Source organism: Dioscorea cayenensis, chromosome 1, assembly GCF_009730915.1.
Source record: "Dioscorea cayenensis subsp. rotundata cultivar TDr96_F1 chromosome 1, TDr96_F1_v2_PseudoChromosome.rev07_lg8_w22 25.fasta, whole genome shotgun sequence".
In the NCBI taxonomy this organism is placed as follows: Eukaryota; Viridiplantae; Streptophyta; class Magnoliopsida; order Dioscoreales; family Dioscoreaceae; genus Dioscorea; species Dioscorea cayenensis.
Window position 1 is genome coordinate 28,961,288 of NC_052471.1, and position 20,740 is coordinate 28,982,027.

A 20,740-nucleotide genomic window follows, 5' to 3' on the forward strand; every position below is an offset into this window, starting at 1 on the left:
TTTTTTTGACAAGTGGGAAATTTGGGCAAACCACGGATTCAAAACTCATCTCTTTGGATTGAGGGGAGAATCAAATATCAATTTTACTGTTGTAACTTCATTTTAGTTTATAACTTTATAATATATTAAAAATAATTAGATATATATTATTAAGATTTTATTTTTGAATGTTAATTTTTTTTCACACCCTTAAATTTCTGAAATTTAAAATAAAAGGATAAGAAATTAAAGAGATTACTCTCTGCTTTTAATGTTATTTTAAAATTGAGAGAAATAATTTTGCAAATAAAATAGAAGAGGAATAATAGTTTTATTAATATTAGCATTCCCTTCAATGTTTTTATACAACCCTCTCTAATTTATTTTAATTTTAAAAAGACTAATTTATTTTTATCTCAAAAAATAAATTTCCAAAATTGAAATATGTTATTTCATCAATCCCAAGAAAAACCTGGAGTAAAAATTTTAACAAAAATTTTCAATTTATGTTGCAAAATCTGAAATTGCAAAAAAATAAAATAAAACAAAATAAAATAAAAAATAAAACCAACATTTAAAAAATACACACTATATGAATATAATATGTATATATATTATATTAATAAAAAAATAATCCAATAAATTACTAGAGTGGCTTGTATATAATGTTTTTATTTTAATAAATAGACGATAAATCTCTTCATTTAAAAAAAAAAAAAAAAGGCCATATTCAGGGATTGATTAATGCTATTCCTCTCGACCAAGTTGCCCGAATTTGAGTCTTGAACGACGTGGCAACCCACGTGATTCATTTTCTCTCTCCTCATAATTTAAAGCTGCACCATTTTATTGTATAAATTGTGTTATAAATTGCTTAATATCAATCCATTGATAAATGCTGATGATGAACTGTGTATTGTTTCTTATGTTTGCTGGAGAAGAGGGTGGGGGGCGAGAAATATGAGAATAGGGCACCAAAAATCGTCTGTTGGAGAGGAGGCCTAGATGGGAGCAAGGATGTGAAGATGGGCTTTGAGTCTTTGACTAAGCTGGTGTGTTGTTGCTTTGACCTGACAACTTTTGTTTTTTTTGTTTTTTATTAAAGTAAAAGATATAATCTGATGAGGAGAGAGAAAATGAATCACGTGGGTTACCACGTCGTTCGGGACTTAAATTCGGGCAACTTGGTCTGAGGAATAGCATTGCTCTTTTATTTTGGTCCTTCCCAACTTGTCAATATTGTTAAAATATAGACATTGAGATTCTATTTTGGTCATTTCCAGCTTGTTAATATTGTTAGTAATATTGTTAAAATAAATAAATAAATAAATAATAATAAAGTAAATTATAGTTGTAGGCTAAAAAAATAATAATAAATAAACAAATAAATACTTAATTAGAAGAGAAGAGAAAACAAATTAATTATAGTATCTGTCTCACAGTCTCACTTGCTTGTGAGAAGAGGAAGACAAAATATATGGCTATGCTTCTCCTTCGTCAAGCTTCTCCCTTTCCATTTCAATCCAGGCAGCAAATTATCCTCCAAAACCGCCCTATTCTCACTTCCAAATCAATGCAAAACCCTAGAGCACTCAACCTCAAGAAAAATCTTTCTGATTTCAGCTCTCAATCTCTCAAATTCGTTCTGTCTGGTGCTCTTGCGCTTGGAATCTCTTTGTCTGGTATTAATCTTTGTTTTTTTTTTTGGATTAATTTTCATTATTTTGAATTATCAAACAATGTTCTCAGTCAAAGATGTGATTTTTAGGTGTTTTTTTTTTTGTCACAAATATATCTTTTTGTCAAGTATTTGTGAGAGTATGTGATGTGTGCTGGGCTGCTAAAAATGTGATTTTTTTTTCAAAATTATTTATTTAATATTAATGAATTAATAAGAATGCATATTTGCATGATTCTGATGCTGCATTCATCAAGAAGGATTCATGGATTCTGTTTTTGTGGGATTAAAATGCAAAGAAGATGACAGATTTCAAGCATTGGACAATGAATAGAGTTGATCCTTTTGTTGTTTTCCTTACAATTTTGAAGTATATATATAGATATATTGTTTTTCTTATATTATTGGATTAAAAGGATGTGTCTTTTCATCATTCTGATGCTGCATTGATCAACACAAAGTCTTAGATATTCAGCAGTTTGATATTATTGGACTAGGAGGATGTGTTTTTTAAGCAGTAAATTTGCTTTTGCTTCATCAATTTGGTTAAATTTTCCCTTGGGATCTCTATACTTTGAACAAACTCATAATTCAATGAGTGAAACTGATAGGATGTGGTTTGATTGAAGCAATTTTTATTTTTCCCTTTCATTATCCTGCTACTATTGGATTGAAGGGATGCACATTTTCATAATTCTGATGGCACATTGATAAACAAGGTCTTGGAGATTCTATTCTGAGGAATTTTTTGGCAATAAATTTTTTTAAAAGATGTCAGCTTTCAAGCATGGGGTAATAAATCAATTTGGTTGTGATGTTAGTTACCACCCTAGGCTGGTCCTTTTGTTTTATAGTATCTATACTTTGAGCAAGTTGATAAATTGATGAATGGAATTGATAGGGCTTGGTTCAGTTGAAGCAAAGGTTGGGGTTAACAAGCCAGAATTACTTCCCAAAGAATTCAGCACTGTAATTGATGTTGCGGGGTTCCTTTCTGCAGGCCAGGTATGAAATGGTTATACATTTTTCTTGCAAAGGGTTGATCCCACTAAAGTATAAAGGAAAAAAGAAAAATTGTTCATTTTAATGCTTCAAACACATATTTGTTTGTTTTGGTCCATTTATCTAACATGGTGACTGATGTGACTAGACTTATGGCACATTTGTGTGAATGCAAGTTCGGCAAAGGGATTGACCTAAATAAACAAGTTCTTGTAATTCAGGGCCTTAAATGAATATTTTTTACTCTGGGAGGCCGAGATGAATAATGGCCCAAACTTTAGTGGTCACTAATGAATTTAACTGCAAAGTGATTGATAAAGACAATTTTATATTGTCAATACCAATTTGTGATCAACATTATTTTCTGTTTAATTCACAAAAGCTTCAACTGCTACACTTAAAACCAGTTTTTTGATTTGAAACATGGAAACAGTGTCTAACCATACAAGTATTGTATTTTAATGTATATTGAAAATTTGTTCTTGATATGAACCGGCGATTTTTGCGTGATATGTTTTGGACTTTTCTAGGAGAATCGACTTCGACAAGAAATTGACAATCTTGAGAAGGATACAGGATTTAAGCTTAGAGTTCTTGCACAGAATTATCCTGATACACCAGGTAACTAGAGAACCTAAACATGGTTCCCTATAATTTGAAATTTTTTTTTTGTAGCTTCTTTATGAAATTCTTTGTTTACATATAGTATCCATAAACATTTTGAACAACTACCAATGAGAGATGTTCTAAGCATATCAAACAATCATAAGTTTTCGACTAAAAAGTGAAAGAATAGTATAATATGCGACACAATTTAAATCCATTTGGCTTCGGCCTTGAAACTGTAAGATCAATCTGAACCTTGGTTCATTACCATTTCTATTCATCTTCTTGTCTTCCTTTTTTTTTATCTGCTCTTGTTGCAAGCGTTTGTTTTATATAATACCTTTCTTTCAACAGGCTTAGCTATTAAGGACTTTTGGCAAGTGGACGATAGAACAATTGTTTTTGTTGCTGACCCAACTTTTGGTAAGATATGCCACTATGAAATCCAACATGCCTATCAAATTCTTACGAATATGTATTTACTTTGGAAAAGAAGTAACAAATGTAATTTGATCCAATTTGTCCTTTCATTCTTTATTATTCTTACTTTGAACTTTCTCATTTAGAATGTATTCCTTCTTGTTTATTGTGTTTGATTGTGAAACATCCATAACTGATGCAAACTTATGCCTCTTGTTTATTGTAGATATAAAAACCAAGTCAAACCATACTGGTATTGCTTTGTTTCCATCTCTCACATACATTTTATTGTAATCGAGTTTGAGCAGGCAATATATTGAATTTCAATGTTGGCTCTACCATTGACTTGGACATACCAAGAAGCTTTTGGAGCCGTCTTGCCGGAAAATATGGGAACATTTTCTATTGGAAAGAAAAGGTACATTTCTCCAAAACTATATCTATATATATATATATGTATGTATGTATGTATTCAAATGTATCATTGTCACTCATTGAAAAGATCAACATGGTTGCTTTGTCACGTTGATCATACTTAAACTGATATCATATATGTATACATATATATAATATCGGTTTATTTTTCACATCTAAAAGTCCACAAGGATATACATATAGCTCTCAGATAGAATCTTAATCACCATGCTTGTTTATAGGTGGCAGTCCAGAAATTTTCTGGCTTTTGCATGCATGAAAGATATCTAGCAGGACTTTTCAATTCAAAGCACATTTTTCTCAAGTCTTAGTTTTCTTCTCTGTAAAGGTTTTTCCGTTTCGTAATCGTACCTTATCTTTTGTGTCTAGGGAGAAGATGCGTCCATTGAGGCTGCTGTCATGGCAATATCAAGTTGTTTGAAAGAACCTGTCGGCCCAAATAACTGCTCTGATGTGAAGTGAAACTTACTAATTTTTCATTGTTCAGGAAATTTGACGAGGAAGACACAGTTTTGTGTTACCTTTTCTTTTTAGAGTGTATAATAATCATAAATAGACTGTTCTTTTTCTTTCTTTCTTTTTATTTTTATTTTTAAATTATCTTGCAGCTATTAAAAAACCAGTGGTTCTTTGCCCACATTGAAATTTTTTATCTTCTTCCGATGATGTTAAACTTCTGTACTTTATGAGAGAAAAGAAAAGATGATGGTTAATAATTGAATGTGTAATGTAGTTAATGCCCCATTCTCTTCAATTTTATGCCTTTATTTACCTTCTATCTGAAATTTGATATATATGGTCTTTGATTTTTTTTTTTCTCTGCATTTTTATCAGAATATGATCAACAAGATGAATCTAGTGAAATGGAATTAGAAGGAAAAATAGTATGCATCTAAACCCATTGTCTTCTTGTGATTATCCTGCTGCTTGTTCTGACAGCTTTACTGAAAGAAAATCGCAATGCATCTTTAAATCCCCGTCAGCATTCCTTCTCATCGCCAGGTACTCATCTCCCTCTCTTGAAAAATCAATCCGTGTCTTGTTTTTTTATATATCTTAATGGCAGTGAAACCATATATTGAACATGATTCTGTAGATTACTGCTGAATTATTAGCTTTGACAATCCATCTCAGTTTTGCCTTTTTAATATTCATTTGCAGTAAAATTGTAAATTAAACATGATTGCATGATGTCCTATTCATCAGTGATCATCAAACTTCACGTAAATTACTGCTGAATTCTTAGCTTAGATGATCAATCGTTGTTTCGCCTTTTTGATGCTCATTAACAACAAAATTGTAAATGGAACATTATTTTCTGACACGGTGGCATCAATCAAAATTCATAGCTACAATATGATGATAAAATATGCTTCCTAAAAGATTAATACTCAATAATCTTCTACATGCTTGTAAAATCCAAGAAAATATGGACTAAAATACCAATCAAACTAAAATGACATCTAGATAAAATCTTGTTGGGGAGAAGGTACAATCACAAACCAAAAAGCCGGTGTTTTGATGCAGTTACTGCAACACTTCAGCACGGTATTGTAGCATTCAGCACACGTATTGTAGAAACCGTGCTAAAATTAAGAATTTCAATATGTAATTAGCACAGCTTTTGTACGGCCGTGTTGTTGCATGTGCTACTCTCAACCTCAACTGCATTAGCTATGTTTGGTCTTGCACACACCATGGCATATATTAAATTGTCAATTGCATATGCATACGGAAGTCTGCTGATTTCTTCCTTTTCTTTTTCACTTGTAGGACATTGCTTTGAATTGAGCTTGAAGTGGAGAACAATAGCCTTGGTCTTACTCATGTTAAATCTTTTAAGTAATGTAGGTTTCTTGAGATAACCACAACTTCCAAATCTTCCTGTCATGGGAGATCTTCACCAAGTATCTGTTTAGTTGTACCTAAGTCTTTCATGGCAAAAGGCTTGCTCAATTCTCTCTTCAAATCTTCAATTTTCCTTGCATCATATCCTAAATAAGCATGTCATCAACATGTGAAAGGAGAAAAATGAAGTTATCTATGGAGTGTTTCTTTATAAACACACACTGGTCAAATGCAGTCCTGGTGTACCCATAATTCATCATAAATGATTCGAACTTTTGTTCCATTACCTTGGAGCTTGTTTAAGCTAATACAAGCTTCTTCAATTTACACACAGAGCTTTACCATCACTGAACATGATGTACTCATTAACATTGTAACTATTAAAAGGTCGGTGCTTCCTAGTAGATCTTCTTAGCTAATCTCAACTGGTGGTAGTGGTGGTGATTGTTTTGCTTCTTTAATTGACTTTATATTATTAGAGGGACAGGTTTCATCATTAGTTGTGTCATCACCATCTTCTTAGACTTCTCCCCTTTGATCAACATTCCTCACAGGGGAAGGGATAAGATCCAAATTAATAGGAATTTCAGTAGAGGAACTAGATCTTTAACCCTTGTCACCATCATCAGTCAACTGGTTTTCAAGGAAAATTATATCTCTCCTCTTGACAATTTTTTTATTCGCTGGATCCTATAATCTGTGTCCAAACTTCTCATAACCATACCCCATAAAAATATATGTACTTACCTTATCATCAAGCTCAAACTTTTCATCCTAGGAATATGAACATAAGCCTTGTAGCCAAACACTCTGAGATGATCATAAGATACATCTTCCTAGTCCAAACTCTATTTGGTACATCATCATTTAATACTGTTGCTGGAGAAAAATTAATTAGGTCAACTGATGCTTTCATAACCTTCCCCCAAAATGGCTTCGGAAGCTTCGCTTATGACGACATACATCTGATTCTTTCTTCAATTGTTCTGTTTATTCTCTTTGCTATATCATTCCTCTGAGGTGTCTTAGCAGGTGCCTTCTCAAGCCTGATTCCGTAGAGTTTGCAATAATTCTCAACTGGCCCTATGTACTCACCACTATTATCCGCTCTAGCTGCCTTCAGTTGTTTTCTTGTCTCCCTTTCAACCTTGTCATAGAATTCCTTAAAAGCATCAAGAACCTGAACTTTAGTTTTCAGAGCAATAGCCCATATCTTCCTTGAGTGGTCATCGATGAAGGCTGTAAAATACAGTATTCCTCCAAAGGTTTTCTCTTGCAAAGATCAGTGTGAATCAAATCAATTATATTTAATTTTCTTGATGGAGGATGTGAATAAAAAACAACTTTATGAGTTTGCCCAATTAAGCAATAACTTTTCATTGATATGGCCGAGCCTCTTGTGCCATAGATCAATGTTTGAACTCATTTGAACTACATTTGTCTCTCATTTATGAAGTTTAACTTGCAAGACATAGAATGTATTCATCTTCGTTCTTTTAGCAATTACTAGAGATTTTTTCGTGAAATTCCATCTACTTTCACTAAACTAATTAGTGCAACCCTCATCATCAAGTTTGCTTGCGGAAATCAAATTTATGCTCATATCTAGAACATGCCTAATATCTTTATAGTAACTTGTACCCGAGATTAGTGATGCAGCAGTATACTTGAGACCGTTGATTTGCGCACGAATACCCGATAATAAGTCTTTCAACACCTGTTGATCAACGATAACCAGGATTGAGAAAGAATAAAATTTTATTATTCAATAAAAATGATGATCACAAAACTAATTTTCTCTTGGATGTAGGCTTACATTAAATTGGTGAAAATAGCACTAAGAAAGGAGATAATTTTAAAAATTATAAAAAATAGTAAATTCTCAAATATCAGCAAGAAATAAAAGATCTAACAAAATAAAGACTATTGCCATAAACAGCTCACAAATCAGAGATTTCTATCCTAAGATATAACGAAATCAATTATTACTAAAAATGACAAAATTAGGGTTTTCGAGGCCTAAACGATGGAATTTGGCCAAATTTTAGTATGACTCACGAGTTTGTGGGACACAAACTGGTGACTTTTGTCCCTTGACCCGTTTCCCATCAAATAGACCCTGTCAAACCATAAAATCCCGTCGCCCGCCAAATTACCGAAATACCCTTCCATCGAACTTTTCCATGTACGCACATGCTAATTCATCTATACGCCGGTCATCAATTAATCTCCAACTAAATATTTCCAATACCCACAACCTATGATGCACCATCGTTTGCATCTTTACAGTCCTAAAGTTACATCTAGAGTAGGAAGTAAGCAACTCATCTAGAGTAAAGTAACACGGAATGATGCTCCAGAATCTGTCACCTGGTTACTCTTGTGGCTTACCAAGTTGATACAGCTATCATCATAAATAATACTAACATCACCTTTTCTAGCTACTATATTAGTCTCATTTTCATCTTTACTTTCTTGACTCTGTTCGTTCCATGGGAATCTGCATTCTTTCTTCATGTGACCCACTCTGTTGTAGTGAAAACACTTAATGTCTTTCGTGCTCTTTGGCATGTCTTTGAATTTATCTATGTTGTCATGACCTTATGGAAGTCTACTTTCACTTCTATTGTTGGGCTAGCCTTATTTAGTGGGACCTATGAATAAGTGTGGTTCTCACCTAAATAATTAACAAAAAAATAAAAAATAAAAAAGTATCTATGCTAACATTTGGAGTATTGTAGAAGTTGTGAGAGATGCATGAGAGGCTAGCATACAAAGTGATAAACCAAGAAGAAAAAAGAAGTGAAAAGGGGTTTAGAACTTAAGTATATGAAGACGATCGAATGGCAAATTAGAGCTGGATTTTTTTTCCAGATTTTGGGTGGTGAAACTTTCCTAGTGGCTATCCTAATCTACTAGGTTTGATCTTCTTCTTTTTTAATCCCTTCTTGAAGACATTTGTTATCCATGCTTGTGTTGATAACATGTGTTGCTTAAGAGCATTTTATTGATGTGTTGATGCCTCTAAGCTTGTATAGCTTTAATTGAATATAAAGAAAAACTTTATTATCCTTTTGTTGTTATAGTGGAAAAAGGTTTTAAGTGGTTTTAGCATCCTGTGATTTTTCACCCCTATATTAGAGGGGACGCTAAATTGTGTGTTTTATTTATGTGTTCCATATTAACTTTGATAGTATTTTGTTTCAGATCCCGTTCTTGTACTCAAAGAGAGGAAGAATAGAGATCCTAGAAATTTCAGAATTTAACACGACTACTACAGTAATTGTGTTGAGGTCATGTTGATCACATGTTTATAATTTTTACATTGTGCTATAGCGCATGTCCTACAGTATATAAAATTCATGAAAATAATATGAGTTGCAACATTACCATGTAAAGACTATTTTAATTACAAGTTAAAGTTCTCAATTTTAACATGAATTCTATAATATCAGTGCTAATTACTGCAGTACTATACTGAAGTGTTACATTAACTTCAGCAAAATGCCAATTTTGTGGTTTTGTAATTTGTGATTTTACCTTCCCTGGAATAGTTGGAACAAAGTAACAATAATATATATATATATAATGATGGAAAAATGCCTACCTTTCAAGGTCAATGTCATAAATAGCACAATAATTGACTTCTTTGGAAGTATTTTAATCAATGTCTTGTTATGGTTAGATATTTGACAACTCCATCATGTCCTAATCTTTGACTATGTCTAATGTTTTATCTCTTTCCCAAATATTTTATTGGAAAATTTGTATGAAAATGTCTTTGGTTTCCCATTAAGTTTTCAGTGTCACCCCTGTACTTTTCCATATTGACATAATTGTTACCGACCTTCATGACTATATTTTTTGAACTTATGTAAAAATTCCTCCAAAATGTTTAAATTTAATCTACACTAGAACAAATTATATATATTAAAAAATTAGTTCTTGAAATTCTTGAAAAGTCCTCCATCATTTGTAAGCTCTAAAATTTATTTATTTTTTTCATATTTATGCATAATTTTAGTGATATTTGCATTTTAAAACTTTATTTTTTTTAAAAAAAATTCCAAGTCCAAATCTACCAAAAATAATTCTTATTTTTAAGTATAAAACTATATATATATATTAAAAAAAAAACCCCCACTAGCATGCCCATATCTAGTCAGCATCATGTGATAGTGCAAAACACCCCATTGCACTCCAATTAGAAAATTCTTATTATTAAATTAAAGAATTTAAATAATCAAATGAACTTGAATATTTTAAGAAAAAAAAAGAGGGTGAAAATAACATGATTTACTTTATTTATTTATTTATTTATTATTCATTAAAATAACAGCCTCAGACTCTTACCAATTCTTTCTAGTTCTGGTCGTGTTTCCTATATTATTTTATTCATTTCCCCCCTCCTCCAAATCAATTTTAAATATTTTAAATTAAATTTAAGTAAAAAAATTTCCACTTTTTATTTATATTTATTTTATAATATATAATTATATTTCAGAAAAATATATAATTTTATATTCTGAAAAAATTAAATAAATGTTCTAATAAAATAAAAAATATTTTAATTTTAAATTAAAACAGAATTTCCCGTTTCCCGTTTCCCGTTTCCCGTTTCTTCTCTTCTTCTCCGTCTCTGCATTCTTGAACCCTAGTCTTCTCCTCTCCATCTCCCAATCCATTCGAGCTTTGATCCGAGCTTCTCGATGAGTTCAACGGCGGCGGGGGAGGAGACGGAGGAGGGTAGCCAAACGGCGGCGGCGGTGGAATTGCTGTCTCGGACGGTGATGGAGATCTCGGGGTTGCCGGAGTTCCGAGGACCGATGAGGAGCTCCTGCTATGACCTTTCTCGGCGAGTGAGGCTTCTCAGCCCGCTCTTCGACGAGCTCAGGGACGCCGTGAGGGATGGTTCTATTAGTGGACTTGATGTTAGCTCTTTGGGCTCTCTCGTTGATGCGTTGGTATCAGCGAAGGAGCTCTTGAGGTCCGTCTGCGAAGGGAGCAAGCTTTATCAGGTACTGGTTTTTCTTTCTTTTTGTGTTTTTGTGATTTACTCTCTAATTTTTATTGGTTTGTTTTTGGTGATGATTGAATTGAATGAATTATCCATGAAGTTTTCATTCAAAAGTTCTAAATTTTATTGGGTTTTGTTGGACTTGATTTTCATAGGAAATTATGCAATCCCTAATTCAGGATGATTTTGGTATTTCTTGGATTAAGGTTTAGGAAATTTCAAATTTTTATATGGTCATGGTTGGGCTAGAATTTAGAAAATATGAATTCTTCCAGAGTTCATTGTGCATTAGTGAATTTGTATGGATTAACTGGTTCTTGTCTTGTTTGCCACAGAATTCTGCAATCTTTCATGTTGATCATTTATTGAATGCAATGCAATCTTGTAATTGAATGACACAGCTTCTATTCACAGTTGATTTCCGAGATATTCTGAATTCTTGAGTTTAACTGGTTTTTTGGAGTACTCTATTTCCTAGGTTCTTCAATACGAAGAATTTGCAAGCAAATTTCAAGAAGTGGCAGAACATATTGAGAAAGCACTGAGTGACATAGCATATGATAGGATTGCTATGTCTGAAGAAGTTAAAGAACAGGTATCAATTTTTGCAGACTATTAATTAAATCCCTTGCTTTTAAATATCCCTATTGTGAATGTATAAGGCTAATCTTGCAAGAGCTTCTATGTTTCATGTAAAACATTTTCTATTTTAAGTTAAATACATGTATTATAATATGCCGATATATTTATATTATTTATCCAAGCATATGAGATGCCTTATTGCCAATGCTATAACAAATTTTATATCAATATAGGCTGTAGAATTTCCAACCTTCTTTGTTCCATTGCTTCCTTATCCATAGACCAAGAAATGATTTTCTTGCTCTGAATCATGTTGATGTTGAATGGAGTTGCCCTCTGCTGATGGGTTCCTTTGACCTTCTGTGCTTATCGCCATCTTGTCAATCAAGAAAAGAAGGATATCCATTTTTTTCCAGTTTTTGCATATGTTGCCACTTCCTTTAGCATGAAGTATTGTGTTGTTTCTCCCAAGTGTTTGCTGGTTTTACAAAGATGATGTATCTTTTATCGAAAATTATTTCTAAAAGTTTTGATACAACTCTTAATTATAATTCTCTACTTCTGAAGGGTTAATGCTGCTGTGTTTCTCATTTATCCCAAAGGCATGCATCTAGTGTGTGTATGGTAAAATACAGTTTTTTTTATTTGTCTGGCTTCTAAACATAGGTAAATAATATGTTTTCTTTAGGTTGAGCTTGTGCATTCTCAATTCCAGAGAGCAAAAGGGAGAATCAACTCTCCTGATACACAGCTTCTTGCAGATCTGTCTTTGGCATGCAATGTAAAGTTTGCAGAGCCTGCAGTTCTCAAAAGACTTTCAGAAAAACTGCAGCTAAGGACCATCAATGATCTCACGAAGGAATCTGCTGCTTTAAATGACATGGTAATAGTTAGTGATGGAAATCCAGATGAACATCTGGAAGAAATGTCATTCGTGCTCAAGAAACTCAAGGATTGTGTGGTTACAGAAAATCCAATTTCTGATGTTCCTGAAAACAAACCAAGCCTTGGGAAACTTAAATTTCCTGTTATTCCAGATGACTTTCGCTGCCCTATCTCTCTTGAACTGATGAGGGATCCTGTCATCGTCTCCACTGGACAGGTACTTCTTGTCATATTCTTCTGTGATTGTTCCTTGTTATCCCTGTGGAAAGTTTGAAATCACCCCTTGACGGGGTTGCAGGCAATTTTTTTTTAAAGCGAAGGAGTAACAAGCAATTTCAATCATTTCAAGATGGTAATTAGTAAGAAGATATCCTTAGAAAATATCATATCTCATTTAGGTTCAGAAGCTTCATACAGCAGGAAAGAAAAAGAGCTGATTTAGCACAGGTTCCTTGACATTGCATTTGAGGTGTACAACTCACAATTGCAAGCAAGAAGAGTGCACTGAGGAAGGGACCTATTTTATTGAATAAATGATCGCTTGCTTTCCTTGTTCTTCTTCTTTTCTTCTTCTTCTTCCTTTGTTATTTCCAACTAACTTCTTAAATATATCTTGTTCTTTTAAAACTTCTAATCATATTTCTTATATTGTTTTGCAGACGTATGAGAGGTCTTGCATCCAAAAATGGTTGGATGCCGGACACAAAACCTGTCCAAAGACACAGCAGAACTTATCACATATGGCTCTCACTCCCAATTTTGTATTGAGGAGCCTTATTGCACAATGGTGTGAGACTAATGGCATTGAACTTCCTAAAAAACAGGGACGATGTCGGGACAAGAAATCTGGAAGTTCTTCTGATTGTGATCGCGCTGGTGTCTACTTACTGCTACAGAAATTAGAGAATGGGAGCAGAGATGAACAAAGAGCAGCTGCTGGTGAACTCCGACTGCTTGCAAAGAGAAATTCTGACAATAGAGTATGCATTGCCGAAGCAGGGGCAATTCCCTTGCTTGTAAAATTCCTTTCTTCTCCTGATCCTAGGACGCAAGAACATGCTGTCACCGCGCTCCTTAACCTCTCAATCAATGAAAGTAACAAGGGAAGTATAGTTGGCACAGGTGCAATACCTCTAATGGTGGAAGTGCTTAAAAATGGAAGCATGGAAGCCAGAGAGAACGCTGCAGCAACCCTTTTCAGCCTGTCAGTTATACCTGATAACAAAGTAACAATTGGGAAAGCCGGAGCTATTCCTCCTCTAATCGACTTGTTATGTCAAGGGAGCCCGAGAGGCAAGAAAGATGCGGCTACTGCACTATTCAACCTAGCCATCTACCAGGGTAACAAAGTGAAAGCTGTGAAAGCCGGGATTGTTACTCACCTGATGAAACTATTAGTTGATCACAGTGCAGGGATGCTGGATGAAGCATTAGCAATATTAGCAGTTCTCTCAAGTCATTCAGAAGGAAGAACAGCAATTGCCGAGACATCTCCTATTCCGATCCTCGTCGAGGTGGTGAGGGCCGGGTCTCCACGGAATAAGGAAAATGCAGCTGCCATATTGTGGTCCCTCTGCACCACTGATGTGCAACAGCTGAAGATCCTAAAGGAATTATCAGCAGAAGAAACACTAAAGGATTTGTCGGAGAACGGTACAGATCGAGCAAAACGAAAGGCCGGAAGTCTTTTGCAGTTGATACAACATGCAACGGAGGCATGATCTTTGTGAATTAATGTTGTCATGTAGAATAATATTGCTATAATAAGAGTATATGCATATAGATTGTGTGAGTCTCATAGTTACAGGTTTTTGAACCTCAGAATGTTTGGTATCAAACTGTTCATATGTACTATTCATTTGACTGTGTATAATTTGTGTTGTGCAGTGTGTGAAGAGCCTTAAGACTCTGTTTGTTTTATAATCACACAATTACATATATATATATATATAGCGATATTTTAAACAATTTTCTTTTATTGAAATTTAGTGAACGTTAAGTGAAAAAATAAAAATCTTTTTTAAAATAAAAAATAAAAATATAATATATACCCCCCAAAAGTGGTCAACCATGTTATTTCATGTATATATATACACATTGTTTTTTAAAGAAAAAATTATGGTTTTTTTTTATAAATAAATAAGATTGATATATAATTAGTTTTAATATAAAAAAAATCATAGGCGATTTTTTGTTAATAAATAAAGAGTATTTTAAAATTATAAATATGTTATCTAAAATATGAATTATAAACAAAAAGCGTAATAAAATAATTTACATATGATCATCTAATTCCTCTTAAAACATCAAAAGTTACTTCTTTCCATATTTTTCAGTGATAAGAATAAAATAAAACAAAAAACAAATATAAAAAAAAAATTAAAAAGAAAATTATGTTTCTATATAACTCAGGTCAACCAAAGTCAATACTTCAGCCCGGTGACACGGCTCACAGTTAATGGGCCAAAGTGGGGCATGTACTCTAAAGGCCCATATCTCAGCCATGGTATTCAGAAAATAGTCCCACATCGACTGTTTGATTGATTTTCAATTGCTTTATATATCAAAATGCCCACAACGTGAGTGTCTCTTCGGAGACATCCGATAAAATTGGAACGATACAGAGAAGATTAGCATGGCCCCTGCGCAAGGATGACACGCACAAATCGAGAAATGGTCCAAATTTTTTTTTTATATATTTTCCCAAATCTCCTGCTCGAAACCCTAACCCTAGTTTTTCTTCTTTCTTTTTCTATAATCTCTTGCGTCTGAAACCCGAACTTTTGGTTTTCTTTCTTCTCTTTTTGTTCAAACTTTTCTAATTGATGTGTTTTCCCTCTTTTTAATTCATGACTAAAGAGCATAAATTTCATGTATTAGAGTTAGGATTTAGGGTTTATAAGTTTGATCTTTTGTGTTGCTTCTGTGATCCATGTTTTTCTTTATTTTATTTCCTTTTTTTGTGTTTAATCTGTGTATGCTTATCATGGATGGATGAAATGTGTCTTTGTGAATTGAAAGTGAAGTGAATTCAATGAGGGTTTATTATTTGTTTCAATCCTTGTTTTTATTTACTGTCAATTTACCAACTATATTTATGTGACTGGAAAAAGTAAGTAATTGGATTTAGGGTTTGGGATTTTTTTTTTTTTCTGCAATTTATGTTTTTTATTTATGCATGCTTTGATATGTGTTCATGCTTTTCATAAATGGAAGTTATCTTTGTGGATTTCAATTGGGGTTTCTATTTGTTTTTCTCTTCCAATTACTTCCAATTATCCTCCAAATTTTTGCTGAAGATGTAATGCTTGATTTTCCTTGTTTATGCTTTGATTAAAACTTCAAAATTACCAATTTTGAGTTTGTGCTTTTCAAGGATTAGGGTTTAGGGTTGAAAGCTGATGCATTGCTTTGGCTTGGATTGTGATTTCTTTGCCATGTTTTATTAAATTTATGATCATACTTCTTTTATACTAGTGCTCTTTTTTTTTTCCTTAAAAACAAGTTAGCTTTCCTGATACCCTGAATATGAACTACTCAACTACATAAATCAATCAATTTCCTTGTTTTTAAAATTGAAAACAAATGCTGTCATTCCAATACTAATCATTCTTCTATAAACTTTTTTTTGTTCTTCTTTAACTTATGTAGTTAGTCTTATTATGATTAGAATAAAAACATTCCTGCAATTGTTCAATTGGTGCCAAGGATTTCTAGTCTTGACAAACAAAATCACCCTATTTGGTTTGAAGATCAAACTTCAATTTGTTTCAATTTTCAATGAATCAAATTGGGTGAACTATTGTTTTGTTTTGTTTGTTTTGTTTTTTTCTGCATGTAAAGTCTGGCAGAGGGAATGGCTCAAGGAAACCAAATGCTCAGTTTGTGGATTGGGCTCAAGAAAAGGCAATGGCATGTCTGTGTTAAAACTTTTGCAAAGAATGATAGATTGGATTCCTTATCTGAATGTAAGTACTTCACTGCATACTCTGTTATAATTTATTAGATATCTTCAATTTACTCTGGAAAAAAATAATAATAATAACTCTGCTGACTTTAAGAGGCTGACACCACACAATAGGAAACTCATGCACTAGTCTGCAAGTTGATGTAAGTCTTTCAGTTTCATTACTGACACACCAAAAGTCACAGGCCACCAAACACCACCACACATATATTTTTTTAGATATATACAAACATGCAATTATATCTTATTGATAGATTTTGGAGGACTCTAACCTTTTTGATTGATAAGGCGCTGGGATACTGTGTTTCATCATGATGTTAATTTTTTAGTTACTGTACTTTCAAAGTGGTAAATATCTGTCTTTTCATATTGGATCAAATTACTTTTAGTTTAAATTTATCTCAACGAGAAAATAGATGAGTTGATCATATGTTTTGAATACTAACATTGAACATTTTGAAAGTTTGAAGATTGAAATGAATAAACAATAAAATATATACATCATGTTAAACATTTTTTGAATTATATGAACAGAAATATACATTTTCACAAAGTACAAGAAAAATCTCTCTTTTTTTATCCCTGTTGTTTCTCTAAATTCATTGTTGTGGGTTTTTGTGAATGTCTTAAGTCACACATGGGGAGTGTAGATGGGACAAGTGTCTTATCTATTGTTTTTTTTTTTTTCTCTCAATCAACACACACACACACACACATTTTCCAAGATGTAATCAGTGACGTTTGCATCAGACCAATGAGATCTTCTTTGGTTGTAGAAAATCTCAAAACTCTCTTCATAGTTCATATCATACATTGTTTGACAGTAGTCTATGGTAGCTGTTGTCCAATTAATTTTCTGTCCATTCTCATCAATCCTGAATTCATTATGGTTTTGATTTTAATTTATACATTCATCCACTTTCTTATCTGATAATTGTTTGTCATTCAAACATGAAGTTTTTGTTTTGTTCATTTTCTTATGAATGCTTGAAAGAATTGAAAAACAAGACCAAAGAGTTTAATTGTCAATGCAGTAGAAGACAATGTCAGCTTTTCTTAAATTTTTTATTCAAGATTCCATGACAAACAATGACAGCAAACCCAGAAACACTACTATTTTTTTTATTTCAATATGTGCAAGCTTCTGTTTATTGTTTATTGCTTGGAACTTCAATCAAGAATTGTTAATTATGCATGAGAAGCTTATGATACTGTGATTTCAATTATTTTGTTAATTAAATGCAGTATGAAGTATGAACTAATCATTTGAGTACTCTTTGTTTTGCAGAAAAATTTAAAAAGCAATTGGTGACTGTGATGTGAACTTGAAATTATATATATATATATTATGTTTTTGTATTTTTGTATTTGTGAATTGAAATGTAAAAGTTGGAAGTCTTCTTTTTCTCAATTTTTTTAGTATCAAATATTGAATTGATGTTGTATCTTGATCAGCTCCTTTGATTAATCAATGAGAAGTCTTTGTTTCCCTTCATCTTTGCAGATATACCCTTATGATTGTATGTAATTTCTTGCATACCCCTAAACTCTTTTTTTTTTTTTTTGCATTTATACCATTTTAAAAGTTATAATTTATTGTATGCTGCAACAAAATACCAAGATAATTTGTAAATTTAAGTGGATATAAATGTAAATATAACCTTGTAAAATTTGTAATAGGTTGTAAGTTGGCCTTATAAAACAAAGATTCTATCAGCATATGCCATCATGCCATGCATTTGTTTTACATATATACCCTTAAAAGAACAACAAATTACATACCAATAAAAAAAAACATGACAAACAATGAGCATTGAACAAAACAGCCAACAAAAGTCCACTATAAAAAATTTTTTATATTCATTTCATTTATTGAATACATTTGAAGATTTGAAGAACTCCATTGGATGCAGTTATTGATGAAAAATGAAGGACAAATGACATAAAAATTTTGTTTTCATTGTTGACCAAGAATAAACAGTACAGTGATACCAAGGACCCATCTTCTCTTTCATTTCATCACTATTTCTATTTATATATGTATATAAATATATAAAGCTAGAGAGCTAGAATAAGATGGGAATAGGTCCAAGGTATAGGGAATGGCTTTGTTTTCAGAGTGATGGTAAGTCTTATATGAGAAAAAGGACACAGTTTGATATGATAGAAACCAGACAGCCTATCCTTTGACTTATCTCTCTTTCTCTCTCTCTCTCTCTCACACACTTGCTCTCACTCACTATATATCTTAGCTTTGTCTTGTCTCTTCTCTCTTTCATAACACCAATAATAATAATCATTCCTCTTTCTCTTCTTTCTTGTCTTGTAACTTGTCTTGTAAAGAAGAAGAAGAAGAAGAGGAAAAAGAAAGAGATGGGAAGAGCTCCATGTTGTGATAAGGCAAATGTGAAGAAAGGACCATGGTCACCTGAAGAAGATAGTAAGCTCAAGGAGTACATTGAGAAGAATGGAACTGGTGGTAATTGGATTGCTCTTCCTCACAAAGCTGGTAAAAGCAAGCTTCTTCTTAATTTCTCCTTTTCATGAAAAAGATACAGTACTTTTTTTCTTTTTATATGATCATTATGATGCTGTTGTTGTTGTTGTTGTTTATATATATATATAAGCTCTAATATTAATGAGAAAATATTAATTATAGGATTGAAAAGATGTGGGAAGAGTTGTAGACTAAGATGGCTGAACTACTTAAGACCAAACATCAAGCATGGTGAGTTCTCTCCAGAAGAAGACAACATCATCTTCACTCTTTTTGCCACCATTGGTAGCAGGTCTCTTTCTCTTCCTCTCCTTGATCTCTCTTAACTAGATCATCATAATCATCATCATTATTAATGCATGCATGCATGCAGGTGGTCAATAATAGCAGCACAACTTCCTGGAAGAACAGACAATGATATCAAGAATTATTGGAACACAAAGCTGAAAAAGAAACTGCTTGGGATCACACCTCCAACTCATCCAAGAAACAACCAAGTGTTTTTCCCACCTTCTCTTCAACCCAACCTCATGATCACTAGTACTCCACCTCCTCCTCTTCTCCATCCTCCTAATTATAATAATCATCCTCTTGTGTTTGGATGTGATCTTTATGATCATCATCATCAACAACCAAGTTGTAGTTATGTGAAACAAGAGTTGGGAGTTGAGTTTATTAATGGTGGTGGTGGTGATCATCAGATCATTAATAATGTTAATAATAATATGAGTTTTGGAGGTGATGAAGGTTCATTAATGGAGGTTAATGAAGGTGTGTTTTGGGATCATGATGGTGAGAATGGTGGTGTTTTGAGTGGAAACAAATGCAGTACTGGTTTGAACTTGAAGAACATGTACTATTTCTAGTGTTCTTTGTAAAAATTATAAGAATTGCGTTTTGGATTCTCTTTCTTTTAATCTTTGTTTGTTTGCTTGTTTGTTTGTTTGTTTGTGTTGTCTTTGATGAAACTTTCCAATGCCTACATAATTTGCATTCTTGTTCAAAGCTCTTGACCAAGAGAAACTAAGGGGGAAGTATTGGTAATTATTTTGTAATATTTGATATTTAGGAACTTTTCTATTTTTTTCTAAATGATATCTGTATGGATTATTAAGAGAGAAATATAGAATAAACATGACAATTAAAAAAGACCATTAGATTGTCATGTGAAGTATTCCATTCTTACTCACTGAATCATATAATTTTTTTCATTAATTTTTCATATACTTCAACATGTCTCTTAACAATCTGCAAACCAATCTATATAACACAAGAATTAGATATCATTAATATTTTTCATAAAATAATCTAAAAAAAAAGAGGTCTTCGAATGGTTGAGAAGAAGTCAAAATTATAGGACAATGGATATATATATATATATATATATTTATATTCACAAACACCAAATAAGGGAATTCATATCAAATTGAATTAAATGTAAACTTAAGTAGATGCGTATATCTAAAGTTCTAATTTTATTTTTATTGTTTATTTCTTGTTCTTATAAGACTAACAAAGATTAATGCATCATATAACTTAATTTGAACTACTAAGAAAATAATTTCACCTTTTGGCATGTTGTGATGAAGGCTAATCCTTTTGGTAACTGAGCTTTTCTATAGGGTTTCCAAACATAATTAAATAATTTAATGTCTAACTTTGCTTAACCTAAATGGCATTTTTAATCCCAATATTAGCAAACAAACAAGCATGTCTGTCCTTTTCCTTAATGACTCCAAATCCTTGAAAATTTCCATAATAAGTTGTCACGTACCTACTTACATTAATTACTTCTTTCAATCATAACTTAAAAAATGTGGTTAT

At 32.5% G+C, this 20,740-nt stretch overlaps 3 protein-coding genes, 1 long non-coding RNA gene and 1 other non-coding gene across 5 annotated transcripts; all 5 read left to right on the forward strand.

The window, feature by feature from the left end:
• Positions 1-1,394: 1,394 nt before the first annotated feature.
• LOC120262170 (thylakoid lumenal 15.0 kDa protein 2, chloroplastic) lies at positions 1,395-4,852 on the forward strand. Its single transcript, XM_039270247.1, has 6 exons — positions 1,395-1,661; positions 2,559-2,662; positions 3,190-3,280; positions 3,620-3,688; positions 3,994-4,103; positions 4,490-4,852. The coding sequence occupies exons 1-6, from the start codon at positions 1,457-1,459 to the stop codon at positions 4,580-4,582; spliced, it is 672 nt and encodes a 223-aa protein (XP_039126181.1). The 5' UTR covers positions 1,395-1,456; the 3' UTR covers positions 4,583-4,852.
• Positions 4,853-10,593: 5,741 nt separating this feature from the next.
• Positions 10,594-14,347, forward strand: LOC120261301 (U-box domain-containing protein 12). The gene is made up of 4 exons (XM_039269142.1): positions 10,594-10,986; positions 11,464-11,580; positions 12,256-12,669; positions 13,112-14,347. Exons 1-4 carry the CDS (start codon positions 10,678-10,680, stop codon positions 14,171-14,173), a joined length of 1,902 nt encoding a protein of 633 aa, XP_039125076.1. The 5' UTR covers positions 10,594-10,677; the 3' UTR covers positions 14,174-14,347.
• A 676-nt stretch (positions 14,348-15,023) lies between these two features.
• Positions 15,024-17,877, forward strand: LOC120274675. The gene is made up of 3 exons (XR_005540964.1): positions 15,024-15,128; positions 16,296-16,420; positions 17,708-17,877. It is a non-coding gene; the product is annotated as an uncharacterized LOC120274675 (long non-coding RNA).
• Positions 15,038-15,140, forward strand: LOC120267148. The gene has a single exon (XR_005538410.1). It is a non-coding gene; the product is annotated as a U6 spliceosomal RNA (small nuclear RNA).
• Positions 17,878-18,726: 849 nt separating the features above from the next.
• LOC120258442 (transcription factor RAX1-like) lies at positions 18,727-19,782 on the forward strand. Its single transcript, XM_039265859.1, has 3 exons — positions 18,727-18,928; positions 19,079-19,208; positions 19,290-19,782. Exons 1-3 carry the CDS (start codon positions 18,793-18,795, stop codon positions 19,780-19,782), a joined length of 759 nt encoding a protein of 252 aa, XP_039121793.1. The 5' UTR covers positions 18,727-18,792.
• The last annotated feature ends 958 nt before the right edge of the window (positions 19,783-20,740 follow it).

Bases quoted from the DNA above. Each gene is read 5' to 3' on its own strand.
- LOC120262170 (XM_039270247.1), top strand. From the start codon at position 1,457: ATGGCTATGCTTCTCCTTCGTCAAGCTTCTCCCTTTCCATTTCAATCC. The intron at 2,663-3,189 runs GTATGAAATGGT...GGACTTTTCTAG, and splicing joins GGTTCCTTTCTGCAGGCCAG to GAGAATCGACTTCGACAAGA. The intron at 4,104-4,489 runs GTACATTTCTCC...TTTTGTGTCTAG, and splicing joins TTTTCTATTGGAAAGAAAAG to GGAGAAGATGCGTCCATTGA.
- LOC120261301 (XM_039269142.1), top strand. From the start codon at position 10,678: ATGAGTTCAACGGCGGCGGGGGAGGAGACGGAGGAGGGTAGCCAAACG. The intron at 11,581-12,255 runs GTATCAATTTTT...TGTTTTCTTTAG, and splicing joins CTGAAGAAGTTAAAGAACAG to GTTGAGCTTGTGCATTCTCA. The intron at 12,670-13,111 runs GTACTTCTTGTC...ATTGTTTTGCAG, and splicing joins TCATCGTCTCCACTGGACAG to ACGTATGAGAGGTCTTGCAT.
- LOC120258442 (XM_039265859.1), top strand. From the start codon at position 18,793: ATGGGAAGAGCTCCATGTTGTGATAAGGCAAATGTGAAGAAAGGACCA. The intron at 18,929-19,078 runs GTAAAAGCAAGC...TATTAATTATAG, and splicing joins TGCTCTTCCTCACAAAGCTG to GATTGAAAAGATGTGGGAAG. The intron at 19,209-19,289 runs GTCTCTTTCTCT...GCATGCATGCAG, and splicing joins TTTGCCACCATTGGTAGCAG to GTGGTCAATAATAGCAGCAC.